General features: G+C 35.7%; 1 protein-coding gene across 10 annotated transcripts in view; it reads right to left on the bottom strand.

Moving 5' to 3' along the window:
• Positions 1-21,134, bottom strand: part of RAPGEF2 (Rap guanine nucleotide exchange factor 2) — a 241,904-nt gene that overhangs the window by 112,828 nt on the left and 107,942 nt on the right. For 7 of the 10 annotated variants that reach the window (XM_038559121.1, XM_038559124.1, XM_038559126.1 and 4 more), the window contains exons 5-6: positions 2,676-2,751; positions 910-1,077 (exon numbers count right to left, since the gene is read on the bottom strand). In XM_038559121.1, the coding sequence (XP_038415049.1) occupies positions 910-1,077; positions 2,676-2,751 (244 nt within the window). Of the gene's footprint in view, positions 1-909; positions 1,078-1,154; positions 1,294-2,675; positions 2,752-9,581; positions 9,740-10,768; positions 10,912-21,134 lie in introns of those variants that run through there. The other 3 variants (XM_038559130.1, XM_038559128.1, XM_038559129.1) reach the window with 3 other exon arrangements.

Below are 21,134 nucleotides of genomic sequence, written 5' to 3'. Positions count from 1 at the left end.
TACCTACTTTTATGTTTTCCATATTTTTATTTTAAAACTGATTTCACATATAATGACTACTTACTTAATGGTATTTATGTACAGACAAATCACCTTTGACTCTATAATGACATATGTAAGAACTCCTGTTACTTTCTTTCTGAAAATAGAAATCCTCAAATATATTCTCAACTATTTTGGATTGGCCACCGGGGGAAATGAGCATGGTGGAGCTAAGCAGAAGGTAAGGAGTATGAAAAATAAGGTCCTGAAACTGACTACATTGGGGTCTTCTATAAATCATTCATTATCTGTGCCTTGGTTTCCTCAAACATAAAAATACTTTATTAAATATTTATGAAATAAATGATGATCAAGTGGGCTACAGCATTTAAAAGGATCTTTGAACCTATCAGAAATACTTCAGATCAACTAAACATTGGGATTTTTGAAAGCACTGCTTCAAATTATGCTTTCACTTCATCATGTTAAAAACAAAAAAAATTATCAGGTACTATTCTTGTAGTGGTATGCGAAGCTATGAAAATAGCCTATATTGCTATATCTACTTTTGAAATAAAAAATAAGTGTGATGCCAGTCACTGGGGTAGGGGCAAGGGAAGCTCAAATTTTAGATTAAGGTAAGAACTTAAAATATCCCAGTTACAACTGCATAGCTGCACACACAAAGCTAATCCTCAGGGGACATTTTAAAAAATAAAAGGGCTAAACAATGTCTTTTGATATCTTATTTCAATGCTCTTTTAAACTATTCATACTGTATGGGTTTCCAACAAAATCTACACTTTGGATAAGCATATCACAGAAAGGAATAATAATTCCTTTAAAATAGGAAATCTACATGTCTTTTCACATAATTCCCAATAAAAAACTAAAGATAAATAAAAATATTATACTTTAATAACTTACCGTATGATAGCCTCGAGGCAAAGGTGGTTTGCCCACAGGATAAGGATCCACAGTGTCAATAATTGTTTGTCTTTCACCTTTCTGGTTGATTTTTCTAAATCTCCTTCGAGACTGTCGATGAGAAGCTTGACGCTGAAAATATTCTTCATTTTCATCCATATAGTCCACCTGAAATAAAACCCCCAAAAACTTATTTCCTCAAACACAACATTCCATATTAAGACCAGCGGCAAAATAAAACTTACAGGTAGGTCCATATTCATTCATTCTGCAAAGACATTTGTAGACAAACTACGGTAACAGACTAAGTGTTTCTGAACTTCTCTGGAACTAACTGGTTTTGAGTAACTTTTCTTTTATGAAGAAGCATTTTCAGTTCCACTTAGGACAATATGAGTAACTCTTGAATTTCCTGCAGTTTCAAAGGGAAGGATATTTTCAGTAATCTTTGTACTGATTTATTAGTGAAAGAACTCACAGGATACATTGCCTCAAATTATGAAAGCAACTGCCCTCATTGTCTTAATCCTGATGTACATGAGTAAAGCTATAAAAACCCCCAAATCCCAAATGACTCAAACAGGACTGCTAGCAGAATGGCTTTGTTACCTAAGGGTTTCTCTTCCTACTTTCAATCTGTGGGTTCAGTTTCTCTTTTTATAAAGTGTTATTTTTGAAAAAAAAAATCCTCATTTTCAACATTTTAGAAACTGATGAATGGACTAACCCAGAATAAAAGTTACCTTAGGTCAATCCTCCTCATACTTATATAATGAAAATGTGATTACTCACAATCAAGGCATACTAAGATTCTAAGACTATTCTCACACTAGCAAACTAGTAGTTTGTATGATACCAGCAAATGTAAAATCCTCAAAGAATATTGAAGATCAAAAGTCCCTTAGAGAAACACTAAATAGCACTAGCAGAGGCCAAAATCTCTAGGAAATATCTAAAACACTTTTCAAGACCTGTTGCTGGAAACTCCTATGTAACCACTACATTTTTCCAATCTTGTATCTTTACTCACCACCACGCTACTTTCTCCCTTAAGAGTAAATTTTGTGAAATTTTACCAAAGGTTTTCACTAGCTTTGACAAGGAAGTTTTCATTCTGATAAATTCCTCTCCTACATCATAGGGAAAAACCCTAACTCTTCTCTAAAAATAGACTTGTAGTTTTCTACCAAATACTTCATTAACTGTGAATAAAAAGCTTTCACCATCTTCTATATTAGGCCAGAAAATTGGGGGGTTGGTATGCTGGCTAGACACTCTGTTGAGAACTTTGTTTCTCTTTTTAACTGAATTGTAGGATTTAAAAAATATATTGATGTAGGATAGACACAAAAAACAGAAATTGGTTTCCTTATGTTAACCATTGCCTGAATTCATACCACTGTGACTCATCTGAAGTATTTCATTCATTCCAATTAATATCTCAAGAAATAAAGTTCTGCAGTTCAAGTATTCCCTCCAAATTTCAATTAAGTGGTATTATCAAATATTGATTTGACAAAGTTCAATCACAAAACATTTAGGTACTTGCCCCTTTTGAGTCTTTTATCCTTTTCATTTCATTGAATATTATAAATAATTACAGTATTATGATTATGAACTCAGATTCATACTAAAAATTATGAAATATAAATATAAATATATCTAAAGTTATAAAATATATAATACACTATTATAAGGACTTTGTTAAAGGGCTTTTATTTTGCAACTTTTTTTAGGGAAAAAAGTCTTCAAAGAAGTATTCTTACCACAATCATTTCAGAAGGCTCTAAAACAATGCATTCACAGCCACGCCTAAAGCTTCCTGCAGAACGCTTGCCAAAACTAGGGAGAAAAAAAAAGATTTATGAAATATAAATTGTAAATTTAGGCCAACTCTTCAAGTAAGTGAAACTAAAGAACAAAAACTACTGGAGAAAGAGAAACTCTTTAATCATTATTTACACAGAATGACAAGGAACCATTCAATTTCTTACATTTCAGACATATATTTTTCCGAAAAATTCCAGTATCATGTTTTCAAATTGATAACATATATAACAGAAAATCAGTATGAATGTGTTGTATATTAGGCTGTTTTAAATCATTCCCAGTTAGGTGAAGACTTAGAATATTCTAATGGATGGAACTGAACCAATGGCAAGCTATAAAAATACGCAAAGTATAAAATGCATATAAATTTTCTTCTATAGGGCAGCCCGGGTGGCTTGGTGCCACCTTCATCCCAGGGCCTGATCCTGGAGTCCCAGGATCAAGTCCCACACTGGGCTCCCTGCATGGAGCCTGCTTCTCCCTCTGCCTTGTGTGTCTGCCTCTCTGTGTGTCTCTCATGAATAAATAAATAAAATCTTAAAAAAATTTTTTTCTTCTATAATTGAACTCACTTAGGTTAAGCATTTCTTTCACCCAAAAAGTGCATTTAATTTTTCTAAATTTTCAAATCAACTTATTCTAGATAAGTTTAAGGAAAAGTATTCAACTTTAGACTTTTCTTAATTCAAGTGGTTATGCATACTATAAAACCATTTCTCCTGAAATTTTTCACTAGTGAACTCAGACACAGCAACTTTGCCCTACGTGTGATAACTCCCACCTTAACACCATAGCATATTTATTCTGACACAGCTATATATGCACTAGAACCATGAAGTGAAAATCCCTGTGCAGATTAGCCATTGGCTCGAAGGAATTCTATGGTAGGAAAATATTATCTATTACTTTGGAGATGGAAAGTCTGCATCCTCTAAAATGTGCTATTAAAAAATACCTCCAGGAAAGTCTTTTAAGGAATTGAAATACATTAGAATCTGAAGAAACTTTCTTGGTAGCCACAGAAGACTCGAGCCTTACTGAACAACATAAATATGTGAACCATAGGAGAAATAATACTCTCCCTCAGGTAATTCCTTGAATACACAGAGCAGAAAAGGCAAATGCACACAGAACGTACTCTAGCAAAGGAGGATATACTATTTCACTTATCAAAAAATCTATTACTTCAAATATAGTCAAGAACCCAGAAGTAAAGACCGGCCCCAAAAGAGCCAAAGAGTAGGTCGTGAATGCACATGCTAGGCCTAAGGACTAGGCCTCTTGACTCAAACGCAAAGATGATTTACTCTTTGCTTACAAACCGGAAGCTGTAAGGTAGGAATTAACAGGAAGAGTAATGAAAAATGTTAAGCTAGAAATTCACTAAGTCCACAAAATACTTTTGCTTTTCCTATGTTATTCTTTGAAACAATAAATATGTAAACAAAAGTAAATATCATTATTTATTAATAAGCTTTTTAAAACCTTGGATCAAGTTCTATAAACTGTTTTAAAAACGCAGTTCTGGAAAATAAGTACAGAGATAAAAAAGGAAACCAGACAGAGATGTATAAGAGATAAGATCTACCCTAAGTGATATTAAGATCAGTTTTTTTTAAATATTTTAGATGATTTAGTAGAAACAAATGGAGAGAAATCTTCAGGTTTGCAAATGACATATAGATGTTTAGACAGTGAAGTACAAAAAAAGGCCAAGAAGAATAAAGAACAAAATATTTCATTAAGTTTTATGTGAGGGCAAGAAGGCAATAAATAGAAGATCCAATCTATACAATGAACTATCCAATGTGAAAAGTGATCAAATGCACACACCATTTAATGACATTAAACAATAAGAGGTTCTCACATTTTAAATGACATAAATGAACACTAGAAGTCTTTAAAGCATGAGCTGCTAACATAATAAATAATACACAAAACGCACCTCAAAATGATGAACACACTAGGAAGTAATAAAAAATAAAAATTACTATACCTACCCATATAGAAAACTATGTAAAACCTATGATATAGCATTGCCCTAGTAAAGTTTCTAAGGGGAAAAACACAGACCTGAAAAGTCTCCAACAAAAAAATTAAGAGATTCCAAAGGGCTTTCCTGTAAGTTCAGAGGTACAAATTAAAAGAACCCTTCCTATTAATAGCAGCTACAACTTGGTATCATTTAAGTTTCTAAAATCATGATTTAAGAAAATCCATGAATGATACAAATTAAATAAGAATGTGGGCAATTTAAAAATATACTTACAATCCTTAAAGGTTTTAAGAAAAGTCAGAAAAAAAAAGGGGCAGGGGGGAAGGAAGGAGAAAGAAAAGAGGGAGAGACGGAGGGAGGGAGATAAAAAAGTCAGAAATCACAACAGCTTTTTTTGCAGAAATGGAAAAGCTAATCTTCAAATTCATATAAAATCACAGGGGGCCTATGCAGCCAAAACAGTCTTGAAAAAGAACAAAGGCAGAGGACTCACACTTTTTTTTTGTTGTTTTTTCTGGACTCACACTTTTAATTTCAAAACTCACCTCAAAGCTATAGTAATCAAAACAGTATGGTACAGGATAGACGTATAAAACAATGAAACAAAATTAAGAGTCCAGAAATAAACCCATATATCTATAGCTAACCAAATTTTGACAAGGATGCCAAGTTCAATCAGTGGGGAAAGAACAATGTGCTAGGACAACTGTACTGACACATTAAAAAAAAAAAAAAAAAGAGTAAGTTAGTTGCTTACCTCTCACCACATACAAAAATTAACTGAAAATCATCACTGACCTAAATAAAAAAGCACAAACCATGAAACTCTTAGGAAATAAACGGGATAAATCTTCATGACATTGGATCTGGCAATGGATTCTTTCGGTTTTCTCCTCCAAGTTTTTATTTAAATTTCATTTAGTTAACATAAGTGTAATATTAGTTTCAGGTGTTGGATTTAGTGATTCATCACTTACATACAACATCAGGTGCTCACAAGCACCCTCCTTCATACCCATCACCTGTTTAACCCATTCCCCATTTCCCCCTCCCCCATCTCTCCTCCAGCAACCCTCAGATTGTTCTCTATAGTTAAGTCTGTTTTAGGTTCAGCAATGAGATTCTTAGACATGACACTTTATAAAAGCCGAAGAAGCAAAAGGAAAAATAGATAAATTGGACTTCATCAAAATCAAAAACTTCTGTGCATCAAAGGACATTATCAAGAAGCTGAAAAGACAAACAGGAGGAAATATTTGCAAATCATACATCTGAGAAGTGTTTAATACTCAGAATATATATATATATATATGTATATATATACTCCTATATACTCCTATAATTCAACAAGACAAATGTAAAAAAAAAAAAAGAAAAAAGAAAAAGACAAATGACCTAATTAAAAATTGAGCCAAGTATTTTAATGGACTTTTCTCCAAAAAAAGGTATACAAATAGCCAATAAACACATGAAAAACTGATTAACATCCTGGGTCATTAAAGAAAGGCAAATCAAATCCACAATGAGATACCATTTCATACCTGATGCCAAATGTGCATCAGATACTAAGATGATAATTAAAAAAAAAAAAAGTGTTAAAGAGAACAGAGAACTTGGAACCCTTGTTACTTAGCTGGTGGGAGTGTAAAGTGGTGCAGTCATTGTGGAAAACAAATTGGTTCTTCAACAAAAGGCTAAACAGAATAACCATATGACCCAGCAATTCCACAACTAGATTAATACTCAAAAGTATTACAAACAAGGACTCAAACAGATACTTGTACATCAAAGTTCACTACAGCATTATTCACAATAGCCAAAAGGTGGAAACAACATAAATATTCATCAATAGATTACTATTTAAACAAAATGTGATAAATACATACAAAGGAAGCCATAAGAAGGACTGAGGTTCTGACACATGCTACAGCCTGGATCAGCCTTGAAAGCATTATGCTGAGTACAATAAGGCAGTCACAAAATGACAACTATAAGATTCTACTTATATGAAACATATAGAACAGGAAAATTTATAAGGACAGAAAGTAGACTACATATTATTGCAGGTTATAGGAATGCTTAATGGTTACAGTTTCCATTTGGGGCCATGGAACATAAATTTTGGAAACAGGTAGTGCTCACGGTTACACAAGTGTGATTGTAATTAATGCCACTGAATCATACACCTTAAAGGTAAAATGGCAGGGGTGCCTGGCTGGCTCAGTCAGAAGAACATGGAACTCTTGATCTCAGGGATGTGAGTTCGAGCTCCACATTGGGTGTAGAGACTACTAAAAAAATAAATAAATAAACTTTTAAAAAATAGTTAAAATGGTATGTTTTATGTAAGGTTAGAGGTTGAGTTTCTTGGCAAAAATCCAGGGTTTGGGGGATCCCTGGGTGGCTCAGCGATTTAGCGCCTGCCTTTGGCCGAAGGCGCAATCCTGGAGTCCCAAGTCGGACTCCAGGCATGGAGCCTGCTTCTCCCTCTGCCTGTGTCTCTGCCTCTCTCTCTCTCTCTCATGAATAAATAAATAAATCTTAAAAGAAAAAAAAAAACAAAATCCAGGACTTGTATAACAGAAAGTGGGAACACTACCTCTCTAGCCAAATAACAGAAAATCTTAGGAACAAGAGTTAACTTTGATGACTTAATTACACCACTGATAAGCCTGGAACCAATCTCTTTTCTACATTAATTAGCAATGAAGTGAGAGAAGTTGTAGGTAAAAGTGGAACTACGAAGAAATGGGGAAAAGGTAAACAAATATTACTGAAATATTTTTGAAAAGCCAATTATACCTAAATTTTTTTCCACGCAACAGTAAACCCATGTTTTAAGTTTTATCCCTGGCCATAGATTAGAGGGTATGGCCATGCTAGCCCCATCTCCACGATTTTGCTTCCTGTACCTCCTTCCAAATACTCACTGGACACGAACAACAAAATCTATATAAACTCTGTAATCAATACAGAGCTTGCTAAATATAGTCCCTATTCTTACATAGGTGGGATGTGAGAATGTACGTATCTTCTACAAAAGGTGAGTACACAGCAAGTTATGAATACAGACAGAATATTTATTAAGTACCACGAGTTAAGGAATATCTTTTGCTTCCTATAGCTGCATCTCAAAAGCAGAACAGATTTGTAGAACTTCAGAGTCGAGAAAAAACTTAGAAAATCACAGAGTACAGGGTCTCTTGGCACTTTTCAGCTTCAAATCTGAAAGTGAGGCATAATCCAAGCTACTACATTCAAAGGTTCTCAAACATTTGTTTTCAGGAAAGGCCCCCAAGTGATTCTACATATGACCAATGCATTCCTACTTCCCCCTAAGAACTGTCTCTCTAGTTCAGTTTTCCTTTCACAATTGAAGAAACTAAGCCAGCTTCTCTGAGGGAAGGTTAAACGAGATGCCTGAAACAAAAGATTCCATGATCCAGGATTCCATCATTCTACACTGACCTTACCCTTTCTCTTGCTTTCCACACTCAATAACATAAACTCTGGTCTTTGGTCAGCTTGAGGTTTACAGAGGAATAGTTTCCAGACCTCCTCAGGCACACTGCTACCATGTATCGCATTCACCCATAAGGCACAAACTCAATGACAGGTGGGGAGCAGAATTTTGTTAAGAGGTAAATTCTCAGAGGTTGGCTAGGCTCACTCACTGCCTAGTTGAGTAAAAAAAAAAAAAAGACACATCAGCTTTTGTAATTCAGATGGCAATTCAAATTCAGCAAAATTACAAATTACCATCAAGAGCTTGAGGGTTAGTTACCCTGGGAAAGTCAAAGATTTGAATGTCAAATCTATAAAAACCAAGCTTCTTCAGGCAGCTGCTGAGAACTTCAACTAGTAAAATATCTGATTCTTTGAAATGGCACTCATAATGCCACATACCATGATAAACAATATTTTAAAGTTTAAACTTCTTAATTTTTAAAGTCATGTAGCTTATTTTTAGACTTTGAATTAAATTTTTAAAAATTCCTGTCTTCTCATAATTTGTGTATACTCACAAATACAAATGCATAATAACTTTCAAAATCAAGAAGGATGTGGGTAACTGTTATCAATGAGACTTGGCCTGAAATATATAAAAACTTGTTAACCCTTTCTATACTAAATAGCAGCCTTTCACAAGAGACTATAAAGTCAGAAAGAAAGAAATAGGCTGATAGGAAGAAGTACACTATGTTTTAAGAATGCTGATAGTCTTCTGGTTCTACACAGTATAAAAATTTAATTACTTCAGCCTATTTTAAATTCTTCTAAAACTGTTCTGTATGAATATACTATAGAGTTTGGCTTTCAACTATTAACCTCAATGTAATTTCAGAATGTCCTTATTATCTTACATTAAATACAACCAAAGATGACAACTAAAAGTGATGCAGGTTTACTTTTGGTCAATCTATTGGTTCTCTGAGCTATTAAAAAAAAAAAGTTTAACTCACAGAAATGATCACTGAAAAGACCACTTACAGCACAACAAGCAGATTATTCCTAAATGCTCATACCCTCTAAGTACAACCAATTTAAGAATGGTTGCTCCACAAACAGTTTAACAATCCAGATTTCCATTCCCATTAAGTTTTTGTACAGAATAAATTTAAAATTAAGAATTACAAGTTGTTCTAAAATTGAAATGAGCTAACAATACTTTTACAAGTGTAAAATGACTTTATAGTAGTAAAGATATGCAGACAAAAAATTACCAAAAGTAGTCTTTTACATAATGTAAGACTGAGAAATTTTTAATAGCTTGATAAACTTTCTTTCAAGTAAGTTCAAGACCTACAACCAGAAAGCACAAATGTTTGAAAATATAAAGTCTTACCTAGTTTTCATAAATACACCGGACGGGGTACTGGGGGATCTTACTCTGGTAAGGCCGTCCTGTCTTAACTTTCTGTGACCACATTTTCCCGACCCAAGTGGAGTCAAGAGCACTTTTCACCAGCGTGAGTTTCCACGAAAGGCAGTTGCTGAATACAGAAGCTTCTTCTATCACTGTCCCTAAACTTGCCCTTTGTATGGGCCTCCACATTCTTGTTGTACGTCAGAACTGCCCAGTGGAATGCAATTCCTCAGTATTGGAATGTAAACTTATTCATGTCAGGCTATACCCAGCAAGGGAAGAAGACACAGCAATCAAACTGAGATTATACCATGGGCAATCCCAATTTACAAAATGATCTAAAATATAATACTCCAAGATACCAATTTTTATATCTATTTCTAGATAATGGTAAGTAGTTACTAAACTTCACATTTCTCTGTAGGAATTTAAATAAATGGCTGAACATGATGCTCCTAAACCAAAATCAATCAATTACTCAGGGCTCACAAAAAAATATTCACATGACACTGTCTTCAAATAGAAGAATAACAATTAACTATAAGGGGGGAAATCTAACAAGTAACTGCTGAGGTCATCAACCCATTCTCAATCAGTAGAATATTCAGGAGTAAATTTTAATATACATATAAAAGGAACATGGTCTGAAAAACTAACCATAAAAATGCATTTAATCTTTCTATTTTGTCCTCACTCAGTTTAACCAAAAAGGGGGGGAAAAGGTAACAATTATTCAAAACAGAAACATACACACACCAAGTATACATACAAGTTACATGTGTGTGCAAAATTACAAAGTGTTTCTAAAGCATGGCCTTTAACAAGCTCATATTTCAGAAGTAAGTATTTGGGAAAACTAAATATGCACTTAGGAGTCTCTAAATTTCTTTCAAGACTCATGTAGAGTATATACTAACAAATACACTAACAATCACCCTGCACAAATTAGTGGAGGTGGACTGCTCCACAGCAAACCCCAACATTTAACCTTCGCTTAAAATAGAGCAACAAGAAAAATATCACAAGCAAAGGCCTCATAAGCTGTGTCTTCTCCTCCCTGTTCATTCCTCAGCAGCCTGTTGTCTGTTTAGCTACAGGAGAAGTACTAAACATTTGCTATTGATACTATTAACATGTCGATTCATTTAAAAATAAAAAAATCTAACCTGCACTGTCTTCAATATCTTTGAAGCACCAGTAACAGCAATACCGCTGCCACCTTCTATAGGAGCTCTTTTCTCTGCAGCAGTGAGCACTCCCCATGTCCCTGTGTGTTTTCTCTCAGTGAGTCCATGCGGCTGTAGCTCGTGCAGAAAGCCAACATTCCTTCTGAAGGCTAATTTCCTGCTTCGATGACCCACCCACCCCTCCTGGCTGCAGTTATGTGTTACGCATGTAGTATGGGCACTGTTTCCGCATACCAGCCTCATGACCTCAGCGGCTGCCTGACAGACGCTCTTTATCAATTTCTATTAATTCATTATCTACTCTCTTGTAAGTCAAGGGCAAGTAGGGAAATCTGCAATGTCTGCTCTCCTAGGAGTCTTCAAGGTCAAATACTTAGATGTGCTCAGCAATGCAATTTTGTTATTAGAATTTATCTAAGCTGTACTACACACGTTGCTTCTCCACCAAAGGGATGCTGAATTGTATACCTGGCCTGAGGGGTTGTCATGAGAAAAACTAGCGTAAATTTAAATCCAAATAATGTGGGAAAAGTTGAAAGAGGCTGCTTTTGGTCTTGCTTATCCCTTCAAGAGAAAAAAGGTGGATCTTACCTCAAGCTGTATTGGGGTGAAGAGAGCAAGCAGTTTTTTCTCTCTTGCCACAATCTAAACCAGCAAAGGACAGTGGTGTGATGATGACTACAGTTTGGTAGTGTCTATGTCCTCGTGACCGAACTGCTACAGAACAGCTCAGCTAAATTGATCTGCTGCCATCAGTCTACTCAGTGGCACAAACAGGTCTCTGCTGATCACAGTGCTTTGTACACAGATGGCAGCTGATCGGTTTGTATAAGAGTTATGGTCCATAACAGCTTTCCCCTTCAGCATATAGACACACGCCTTATCCAAAATGCCTTTGTTAAATGTTCACTATTTCATCACGCAAAGTTCATCATGAAGGAGGTAAAGAGACCAGGAAGCTTAGCTCTAACATCTTATCTAAAAATGATCTAATTTTCGTAAAATTCATTAAAGACGTAAAATAAACAATTACATTAAGAAATAACAAAACAGATCTACATAACTTGTTCATGAGAAAAATGGTAGATGAATTCATAGGAATGATTCAGATTTGGCCCTTCCCCAGGAAGAAATGGAACTGTTCTCAAAAATCAAACAAGATCTCAAATAAGGGCAACAAGGCATCTGATATTCTTTAAAGGCTTACATGAATGACACCAAAATCTAGCCACTAAGCTCCCTCAAATTCAGCATATACCATAAATGAAGTTGAAATAGTACATATGTCCTTGTTAAGACAGGACCTAAAAACACAGGTCACTTGAATAATGTCACATTCATAAAATTCCTGGAAGTTAAAAAAAAAAAAAAAAAAAAACATCTACAAGAAAAGCAAAGCATAAACTCATACATATGTAATTTCTTACAAAGATACCAAGTAATAAAATGTCAACTAATTTAGTTCATCTGAATAAAATGGACATCTCTCATAAGCCATACTTGTTTTACCTTGTTTTATAAGTACTTGTTCTAGTTTTACCAATAAGTAGACAATCCTGGCAATATTGATTAATCTGTTTCCGATCTTCTCTGATAAAGTTGTAAAAACCTACTGCTTATCATCAAAAATAAAACACTTAGGAATATATTTAACGGAGGATGTGTATGACCTATACACTCAAAATTACAAAAGGGTACTTAACCCTACAAAGGGAAATAACAGAAGATTTAAATAAATTATGAAATATATCATGTTCATGCTGTGGATGGCCCAATATTGTTGAGAGTAAATCTTTCCAAATTGATCTATAGATTCAGTGCAAATCCAATCAAATCTTAATAAACAACCTGATTTTAAAATTTATATGAAAAGGCGAAGACATAAAAGAGCTAAAACGACTTTGATAAAGAACAAAGGTGGGCATTTACACTACGTGATTTCAAAAGCTACACAATTCAAGACCATGTGGTATTGGTATAAGAACTGACATGTAGATCAGGGCACTCGATCAGGGTGGCCCCGTCACTTGGGCATCCAACTCTTGATGTGGGCTCAGGTCATTATTTCAGGGTCGTGAGATGGAGCCCCACTTCAGGCTCTGCCCTCAGCAGGTAGTCTGAGATTCCCTATCTCCCCTCCCTTTGCCCCTCTCTTCCCATGCTTACTTTTTCTCTCCCTTTAAAAAAATAAAATAAACCTTAAAAAAAAAAAAAAAAAAACAGCTGACATGTAGATCAATAGAACAGAATTCTAGAAATAGACCATTTTAGTGGGCAAATTCCAATTTTTTAAAAAAACGATTGTTTTAAATGGGTGAACTAACATTTCACCACAAGAAATATATAACCAATCAGCACATGAAAATATTCTCAACAACACTGGGCTTCAGAGAAATGCATAATAAAGCCACAGTGAGATTACCCCCACATATCCACTAGAGTGGCTAAAATTATAAACACTGATAATACCAAGGGTTGGGAAAGATGTAGAACAACCAGATTTCTCATAACATGTGGAGAATGCAAAATGTTACAGCCATTGCAGACAACAAAGAGGCAGTTCTTTATACAGTTAAACATACATTTACCTTATAATCAGCAATTTCACTCCTAGTTATTCAAAAAGTAATAAAAAATATGTCCACACAAACAGATGTTCATCAATGTTGACAGAAACAAAAAATTGGAAAGAACCCAAACCATCATTTTCAAATTACGTTTTGCAAAGGTTACTACTACCTCACTTATAAAATTCAATGGAATACAAATGCCTGGGTGCTCAGTCGCTTAAGCATCCAACTCTTGATTTCAGCTCAGGCCATGATCTCAGGTCATGAGATCAAGCCCTCCGTGCTCGGCTGGAGCCTGCTCAAGATTGTCTTTCTCCCTTTGCCCCTACCCCTGTCCCTGTACTCTCTCTAAAAAAAAAAAATAAAGAAAAAAAAGAAAAGAAAAGAAAAAGAAAATGAAAATGAAAAATTCAATAGAATTTATGAAATCTGGCATCCACTTTATATGAGAATTGCAACATATCACATGGTTTGCTTCAACAGGGCATGAGATAAATCTGCACTGAAACAGGTAGCAAAATTTTAGTTGTTAAAGTCCTTCCCTATAGCCTTCTGACCTTATAAGCATCTCATTTTTGCTTCTGTATTCTTCCTATTTACCTACCTTTCCACCCTCCGCTACCCTATCTCCAAAGTGTTTCAGGTGACTCAATGCCCAGGTTCTCTTCTTGTCGCCTGTAGCTCCCCCTATCTGTCAAAACCATGTACCAGAACATGCCTAATACCAATTACATTCCTTTCAACTCTGATATCCACCCATTTCATTCCTTCCAGATTTGGTTATAGCTGGCAAAGGCATCATACTACCAGGCATGCCAAGTTCAAGGCACTGGAATTATCTTTTACTCCACCTTTTCCCTTGCCTGTAAGCTCCATCTCTAAAATCCATCAGTTGATCCTTCTAAATTACACTGACATATGACCCATCAACTTCAATTTTCCTGAAAATAACATTCAGGTCCTTAGCTTTGGCACACCAAGGCCACAGAGATAGGGCTCCTGTCTTGTCTCAGCTTTGCCAAATCTTCCACGATCTTCTCAGTCTAGCGATCCTTTCACTTCAGTGGTTACATATCAGTTTCATAGTCGTTAGCCCAGCCTTTCCAGTTCAAATCTGACTAACCACTTGCTTCTGAACTTTGAAAAGGAGACTGTCTGGTCCAGTCTAGATTGTAGTGAATGAAGATCTCGAGGGTCTGGGCCTCAGTATTTTACCCATCCTAAGCCAGGTGAACCTACTAACTAGCCTGGCTTAGAAACCTCTGCCTTGCTCAATTACCTTTCATAATCTTGTCCCATGTTATCTGTTATCATCTTTGTTGCCAAACACAAGGACTCTAATCCAGTGTCTTTTCTACTTGTCCCATAAGCACATTCTTAGAAAAATTAAACTCACACTTCTTGGGCTGGAGTAATTACCATAGTTCTTCTCTACTATATTTGAAAAACTGTTAACTTTATACTCTGACATAGATAATCAGGGGGGGGAAATCCCTGCTTTAGCCACAATGATGTTTCCATACACAAAACTGACTATATACAAAGGTTTTTAAAAGTTCACTTAAGAGGGCACATGGGTGGCTCAGCCGGTTAACTGTCCCACTCAGGTCATGATCTCTGGGCTCTGTGCTCAGCAGGGAACCTGCTGAGATTCTTTCTCCCTAAGCCTCTGTCCCCACCCTCGTGCTCTCGGGCCCATTCTCCGTCTTTCTGTCTCTCTCTCTCAAATAAATAAGTCTTTTTTTTTTAAGTTCACTTTATATATGTCAATCATACTTCAATAAAAAAAATTAAATGGGATAAGGAGTATAAAACCTAGAAGCCCCTATTCACAGATAACTCTTCATTCTGCATTTCCAAAATTATGTAAGTTAAAAGTCAAGACCAGGTGACAAAGTAGTAAACTGAAATGGTCCCAAGATTCTGAATAATGATTAAATAATTATTTAGACTGTATAAACCATCTTGGCAGCAGCAGACCTCTGAGATACATACATACATACATACATACATACACACATCGGTAAAGATATATTATATATTATATATTATTTAGAATGATGTTTTCCTATTTGTAAAATGAAAGTATACTTAATGATGATTTTCTAAAATAATCTTAATAAAGCAAAAATAATAATTAAAATAAAACATAGGAAAGTGACAGATTCTGACCATTGTCTCAATATTTTAAATTATCTGAAAATGTTTAAATTAAGAAATAAACATTATCTTAATAAAGCTGATAAACTAAGCAGTTTATAGTCATAAACTGCCATAAACTCACATAGAGTAAATCATTAATAAAGGCAAAGTAAAAATACTCTTGAAATGTAGGACTCAAATTTTAGATAAACTAAGAAAATTTTAGATAACTAAGAAAATAGTTACTTAATGTTTACATAGATCTATAATACATGAACATGCAATACCAGAAATTATATTTCATATTTCACTGCAAAAAACACATAACTTTTATAAACCATAGATGTGTGGCAAAGTAAGAAACACCTAAGGAAATAAAATTTTTAATATTTTGAACTTACAGTTCAATATTCTCATCAGTAATAAATATAAAAGGTAATTTTTAAACTCATATAACATTCATTTAAATTCTAATAGAAAGATGGTAATACATCTAAGCTATTACTTTATTTCAACTATTTCTTAATTCTTCTTCAAGTACTTTTAAACAATTTTCAGTACACTGAAAAAAATCAAGTGGGGTACATAATATAAAGTCATTTTCTTTAACATTCAAATATGTAATTTTGTTGTATTTATAGATATATATATATATATATATATATACACATATGCAATTTAACTCTTAGTAAAATAAAAGAGGGTCCCTGAGCTATGATTAATTGGAAACCTTTATTTTAGTAAAGATATTCCAATTTCATCAAGTATAATTTGTTTCATATCTCAATCTTTCTCTCAGTTATAACATTCTCTTATTTTCTGTAGTTGCCCCAATACTGAACACATGCTTCTTTAAAAACAAATTTAGAAAAAAATAAATAAAAATAAAAACGAATTTAGTTGATACAAAATTTAAGATACTTTGAATTCATATAGGTGAAATGGTAATTTACTCATCCCTTCAAACCAACCCACCCCCCCCAACCAAATATGGCACAAATAGAGGTTGTGAGTTCCATGACACTTTGCAGGAGATAAGCAAATCCAGCTTTTTAAAGAGAAAAATATTATATTCCATTGACACACACACACATCAGGCTTTACAACCTTTATGAAATACAATATTAACTTTTGCAAGAGAAATCCAAACATCACTATAAAGAAGGACATCTAGGGTAAACTCGCACACACTCGTTTACACCAAGCATCACAAATGACAAGTTCCCGGACTTAAAGATTTCAAGCATCAGATGACCTGGGCTACCATATCAATTATACTACAAACAAAAACATCAGAGTCCTTCTCTGTAAGGCTACTTACTTTGTTAAGACACTACCAATGCCAATTTTCCAAGGACTATGAAAGTCTGTGCTTATATCTGTGAAGTTGTAGTTATAGCAACCAAATTCCCAACCTGACCCAGCAATTGAACTCCCTCTCTAGAGAGCACTTGTGCTCTGTGCATCAGATATCCCATCAGAATATTATTTAAAAGAGGTAAGTTTCATCTAAAAAAATGCTCAAAAAAAAAAATCACACTAGCTTTCCAGAGTGAAGATGCTTCATCCTGAAGCAGAAAGCACAACTAATATCTAAAGGGGAATATTTTAATATGTTCCAATGTATCTTTTTTACATGTCTCACTCTACTTTCACTTAGACATCTACCTTAATTCAAATTTAACACAGGATATATTTATATCAAGTGCAACTAAACTCTCCCCCTCAATATTACCAGCTGTAGTCAAACCGAGCTCACATTTGTTTCTTAACTTTATTTGCCTTCTTGGAACCCTGTCCCAACATTTCCTTAAAATCTTTAATATATATATCTTTACCTTTTATCTGTGTGTCATGGGAATACCTGGACTCAAGTCAACTTTAGACACGACAAGTAGAAATTATAGATGATGTAAGACCTGAAGCAATGTGAATAAGCTAAAGAGGAGGATGATCCTAGGACTGAGGGGAAGAATGATCTAGCAATGAAAAATAATCAACAAAAAGAACATGAGGGGGAACTACAGAGCAAATGTATCAGAGACTGCTGTTGGCCCATTCCCATGTCCACTCTCCTCCTTCTCCTCAGAAGGAGATTTTTATACTATTATTTTTAGTGGGGGCATTGCATTGCAGAATAGAAGACTGCTTGCCTCAGACCCCTGGGCAACCTGAAGTGGCCATGTATGTACCTCTGCAGGATGTGATATAAAAAGAAACGTTGTTTCACGGGATCTGATTGGGATGGAAGTTAACTTTGTTGTTCTTCGGCCTTTCCTCCTGCTTTTAGCTGCCACTGCAGAGGTGACCACTAGAGTTCAGCAGCCATTGGGAGGGACGCACTGATGCCAAAAGTGGAAGCCATGTGTAAGCACAAGTAGAGCAGAAGGATGAAAGTCTGTAACCTTTGCACACTGTGGAGCCACCGATCCATCACGGGCCATCCACCTTGAGAGTCTGTTTGTGTGACCAAAAAAAAGTAGTTCCTGCTGTGTTTATGCAATTGTTTTATACAACCAAAACTAACCATAACTAATGCAGTAAGCAAAACAATATTCAACAAGAAACCGTTTGCCTTTCTCCCTCTTCTTCTGCAGTCCTGCACAAACTGGCCAGAACCAAATTCTCATGAGTGCCCCAAACTCCCTCCTTCCGTTGCGTTGCAGCCTTATTCTTTTCTCCAAACTTTTCATCTCTATACTCATCAGACTTTCAATACATCATAGGTTATTGAAAAATTATTTTTTTAAGATTTTATTTATTTATTCGTGAGAGACACAGAGAGGCAGAGACATAGACAGAGGGAGAAGCAGACTCCTCACAGGGAGCCCGATGTGGGACTCGATCCCAGGACCGGGATCATGCCCTGAGCCAAAGGCAGACGCTCAACTGCTGAACCACCCAGGCGTCCCAAAAAGTTATTTCTAAAAGGGAAGATATCAGCATAATATTTTTAAACTCCTTTTCAAAGGGCAAGTTAAAAATATAATCCTGAACCAATATGATTCAACAAGTATTTATGAAAGTGCTGTTATGTGCTAGGCACAGGGGAAGCAAAGATGAATAATACAGCCCATGCCCTCCAAAAAATCTTACAGTTTAGTATGGATAGGAATGATTAATCCTACAAGAATACAAGGGTAGGATTCCTAGAGAAGAAAACATGCTGTTTTCACCAGCAAATGAGGAGTGGGAGGTGAAGGTAGGTAGCAACAACGAGGTGGACATCCCAGATGGTGAGGACACCCTGACAAAGGTACGTCAGACCACAATGAACCACTTGGGTGGCTGGAGAAGGTACAGGGGAAAATGTAGGTTGGAGACATTTTGAGCTGCCCTAAACATATCACTAAGAAGTCTAGATTTTATCTGTTTGGCAGTTGATAGTTGTTTAAGCTCATGATGCGAAAGATCAAAAAGAAAAATTCCGTGCTTCGAACAATGATAGGGTGACACCACGGAAGAAGTACTGCAGGCATACAGGGAGCTACTTTAATGGAGCAGGTGACACTTGAACAAAGGCACTGGCAGTGGTGACAGAGGCAGCTGATTTGAGAGATACTGTCATTTCTAACTCTGAAGTGTTATTTGCTTAAAAAAAGAAAAACAACTGTCAGGGGAGAAAAGAGAGATCAAAACTGAGACAGAAATGTCTGTAGTTGGTGACAAGCTATTAAAACCATTATTAGAGAAAAAGCAAGAAGTCAAGCAGACTTGTGTGTGTTGCTTTACATACATGGTATCTAGAGTTCAAGGGATCTGGAGAGAATCCACATAAGGAATGGGTGTTCCAAATACACTCTAACTCCTGCTCCCATCTCTCCCTTTACGACATGCACTGACAAAGCACAAACCCCAGCAATACCCAATTACCCACTTTCTCCACGCCTTCCTCTAAAGAGCCAAAAGTTGCTAGGAAACACACACACACACACCTATGACCACTAATATTAAACGGGCACCCAACACTCTCTGCTTCACAACTTCTCTCTCTTTTTGTCAAAACTCCTAAATAAAAAAATAAAAAAATAAAAAATAAATAAAATAAAAAAATTCCTAAATACCCACTACTGAACTCCCAAATCTACCCAATGACCTATACAGCCTTTATCATAAGCCTGAAAGAAGGTGAAGCTCTTTCACTCTTTCCAAAGCCAACACCTCTCCTCTTGTGGGTCTCATCCACTTCTGCAATTCCCTCTCCTCTTTCTGGTATCATTCACTTACCCCTCTCTACTGGATCATCTCTATCAACATACAAACACATACTAGCATCTTCTAATTTTACAGAAACAAACCTCTCTTTACTTCACAAACAACTCCCAGCCACCATTCCATTTCTGGGCTCCTCTTCCCAAAAAATTTATCTTTTACCAGTTCTTATTTTCCCAGTGTCCCCCCCCAAACTAGCTCCACCACTTCACTGAGACTGACTCGCTCAGGTCACCTATGATCTCCCATCTGCTAAACCACATCTCTATTTTTACCTCACTGAATCTCCTTGCAGCACCTTCTCAAACACCTTTTATCTCTTGGTTTTGGTGACATAGATGCAGGACCTGTGTTTCAACACTATATTCTAGGCAGGCACACAGAGGCAACTCAATAATATTTGTAGAATGAATAAGATAGGAGGATATGCATATATGACTGAAGATGAGCAATTTAGGACAGAGGTCGATAGAAGGACTCATGAATGCTAATTAAGCATTAAGCTGAAGACTCCTTTAAAAGGACGTAACTAATTGCCTAAAGTACAGTTGGTGCTAGAAATCAGTCTAGTCATTATGCTCATCGCTTCTGATAACCCTTTGGTAAACAAGTTCCTAGATATGAAGTTGTTAGGACACCATCTCTTGTAGTGATTAGGTATTAACAGACTAAGATTGTAAATGAAAAATACATTTATCATTTATTCTTGGTAACTAACTTAAATAATCTATGAAGTAGAATGTTTATGCAATCTCAATAAAATATGTCAATTTTGTTTTGCTTTTTTTTTTAAGATTTATTTATTCATTTTAGAGAGAGAACACACACAAATATGGGGGGGGGGGGCAGGGGGAGCAAGAATCTCAAGCAGACTCCGCACTGAGCACAGAGCCTGATGTGGGGCTTGATCTCATGACCCCAAGATCATGACCTGAGCCAAAACTAAGAGTCAGATACTTACCGACTGCACCGCTCAGGCACCCCAAGGTATGTCTTTTTTTTTTTTCTTTAATAAACTGCCACTGGATTAGGCATAGGCAAAATAACTGTAGAAGACTGACACAAAATAGTCAAGTCCAATAAGACTTGATACACACACCCACATTCATGCATATATGTGTATATTTTAATCCAGTTATACATGAAAGTTTATGTGTGTGTGTTTACATTTACAGATCAATGTGACCACTTTAAAGTTAAAATAGCAGTATGTTTCTGGGGCACCTGGGTGGCTCAGTTGGTTGGGAATCTGACTCTTGATTTCAGCTCAGGTCATGATCTCAGGGTCATGAGATTTTGAGCTTTACCCTGGGCTCCTCTCTTTCTCCTCCTCTTTCTGCCTACCCCGCCCTCACAAGCTCTCTGTCTCTAAAAAAAAAAAAAAAAAAAAAAAAAAAAAAAAAAAGTATGTTTCTATGATT

This window comes from Canis lupus, chromosome 15 (genome assembly GCF_011100685.1).
Source record: "Canis lupus familiaris isolate Mischka breed German Shepherd chromosome 15, alternate assembly UU_Cfam_GSD_1.0, whole genome shotgun sequence".
Classification (NCBI taxonomy): domain Eukaryota; kingdom Metazoa; phylum Chordata; class Mammalia; order Carnivora; family Canidae; genus Canis; species Canis lupus.
Note: the sequence above shows the minus strand (reverse complement) of the source record. Positions and strands in the feature narration are given on the sequence as shown.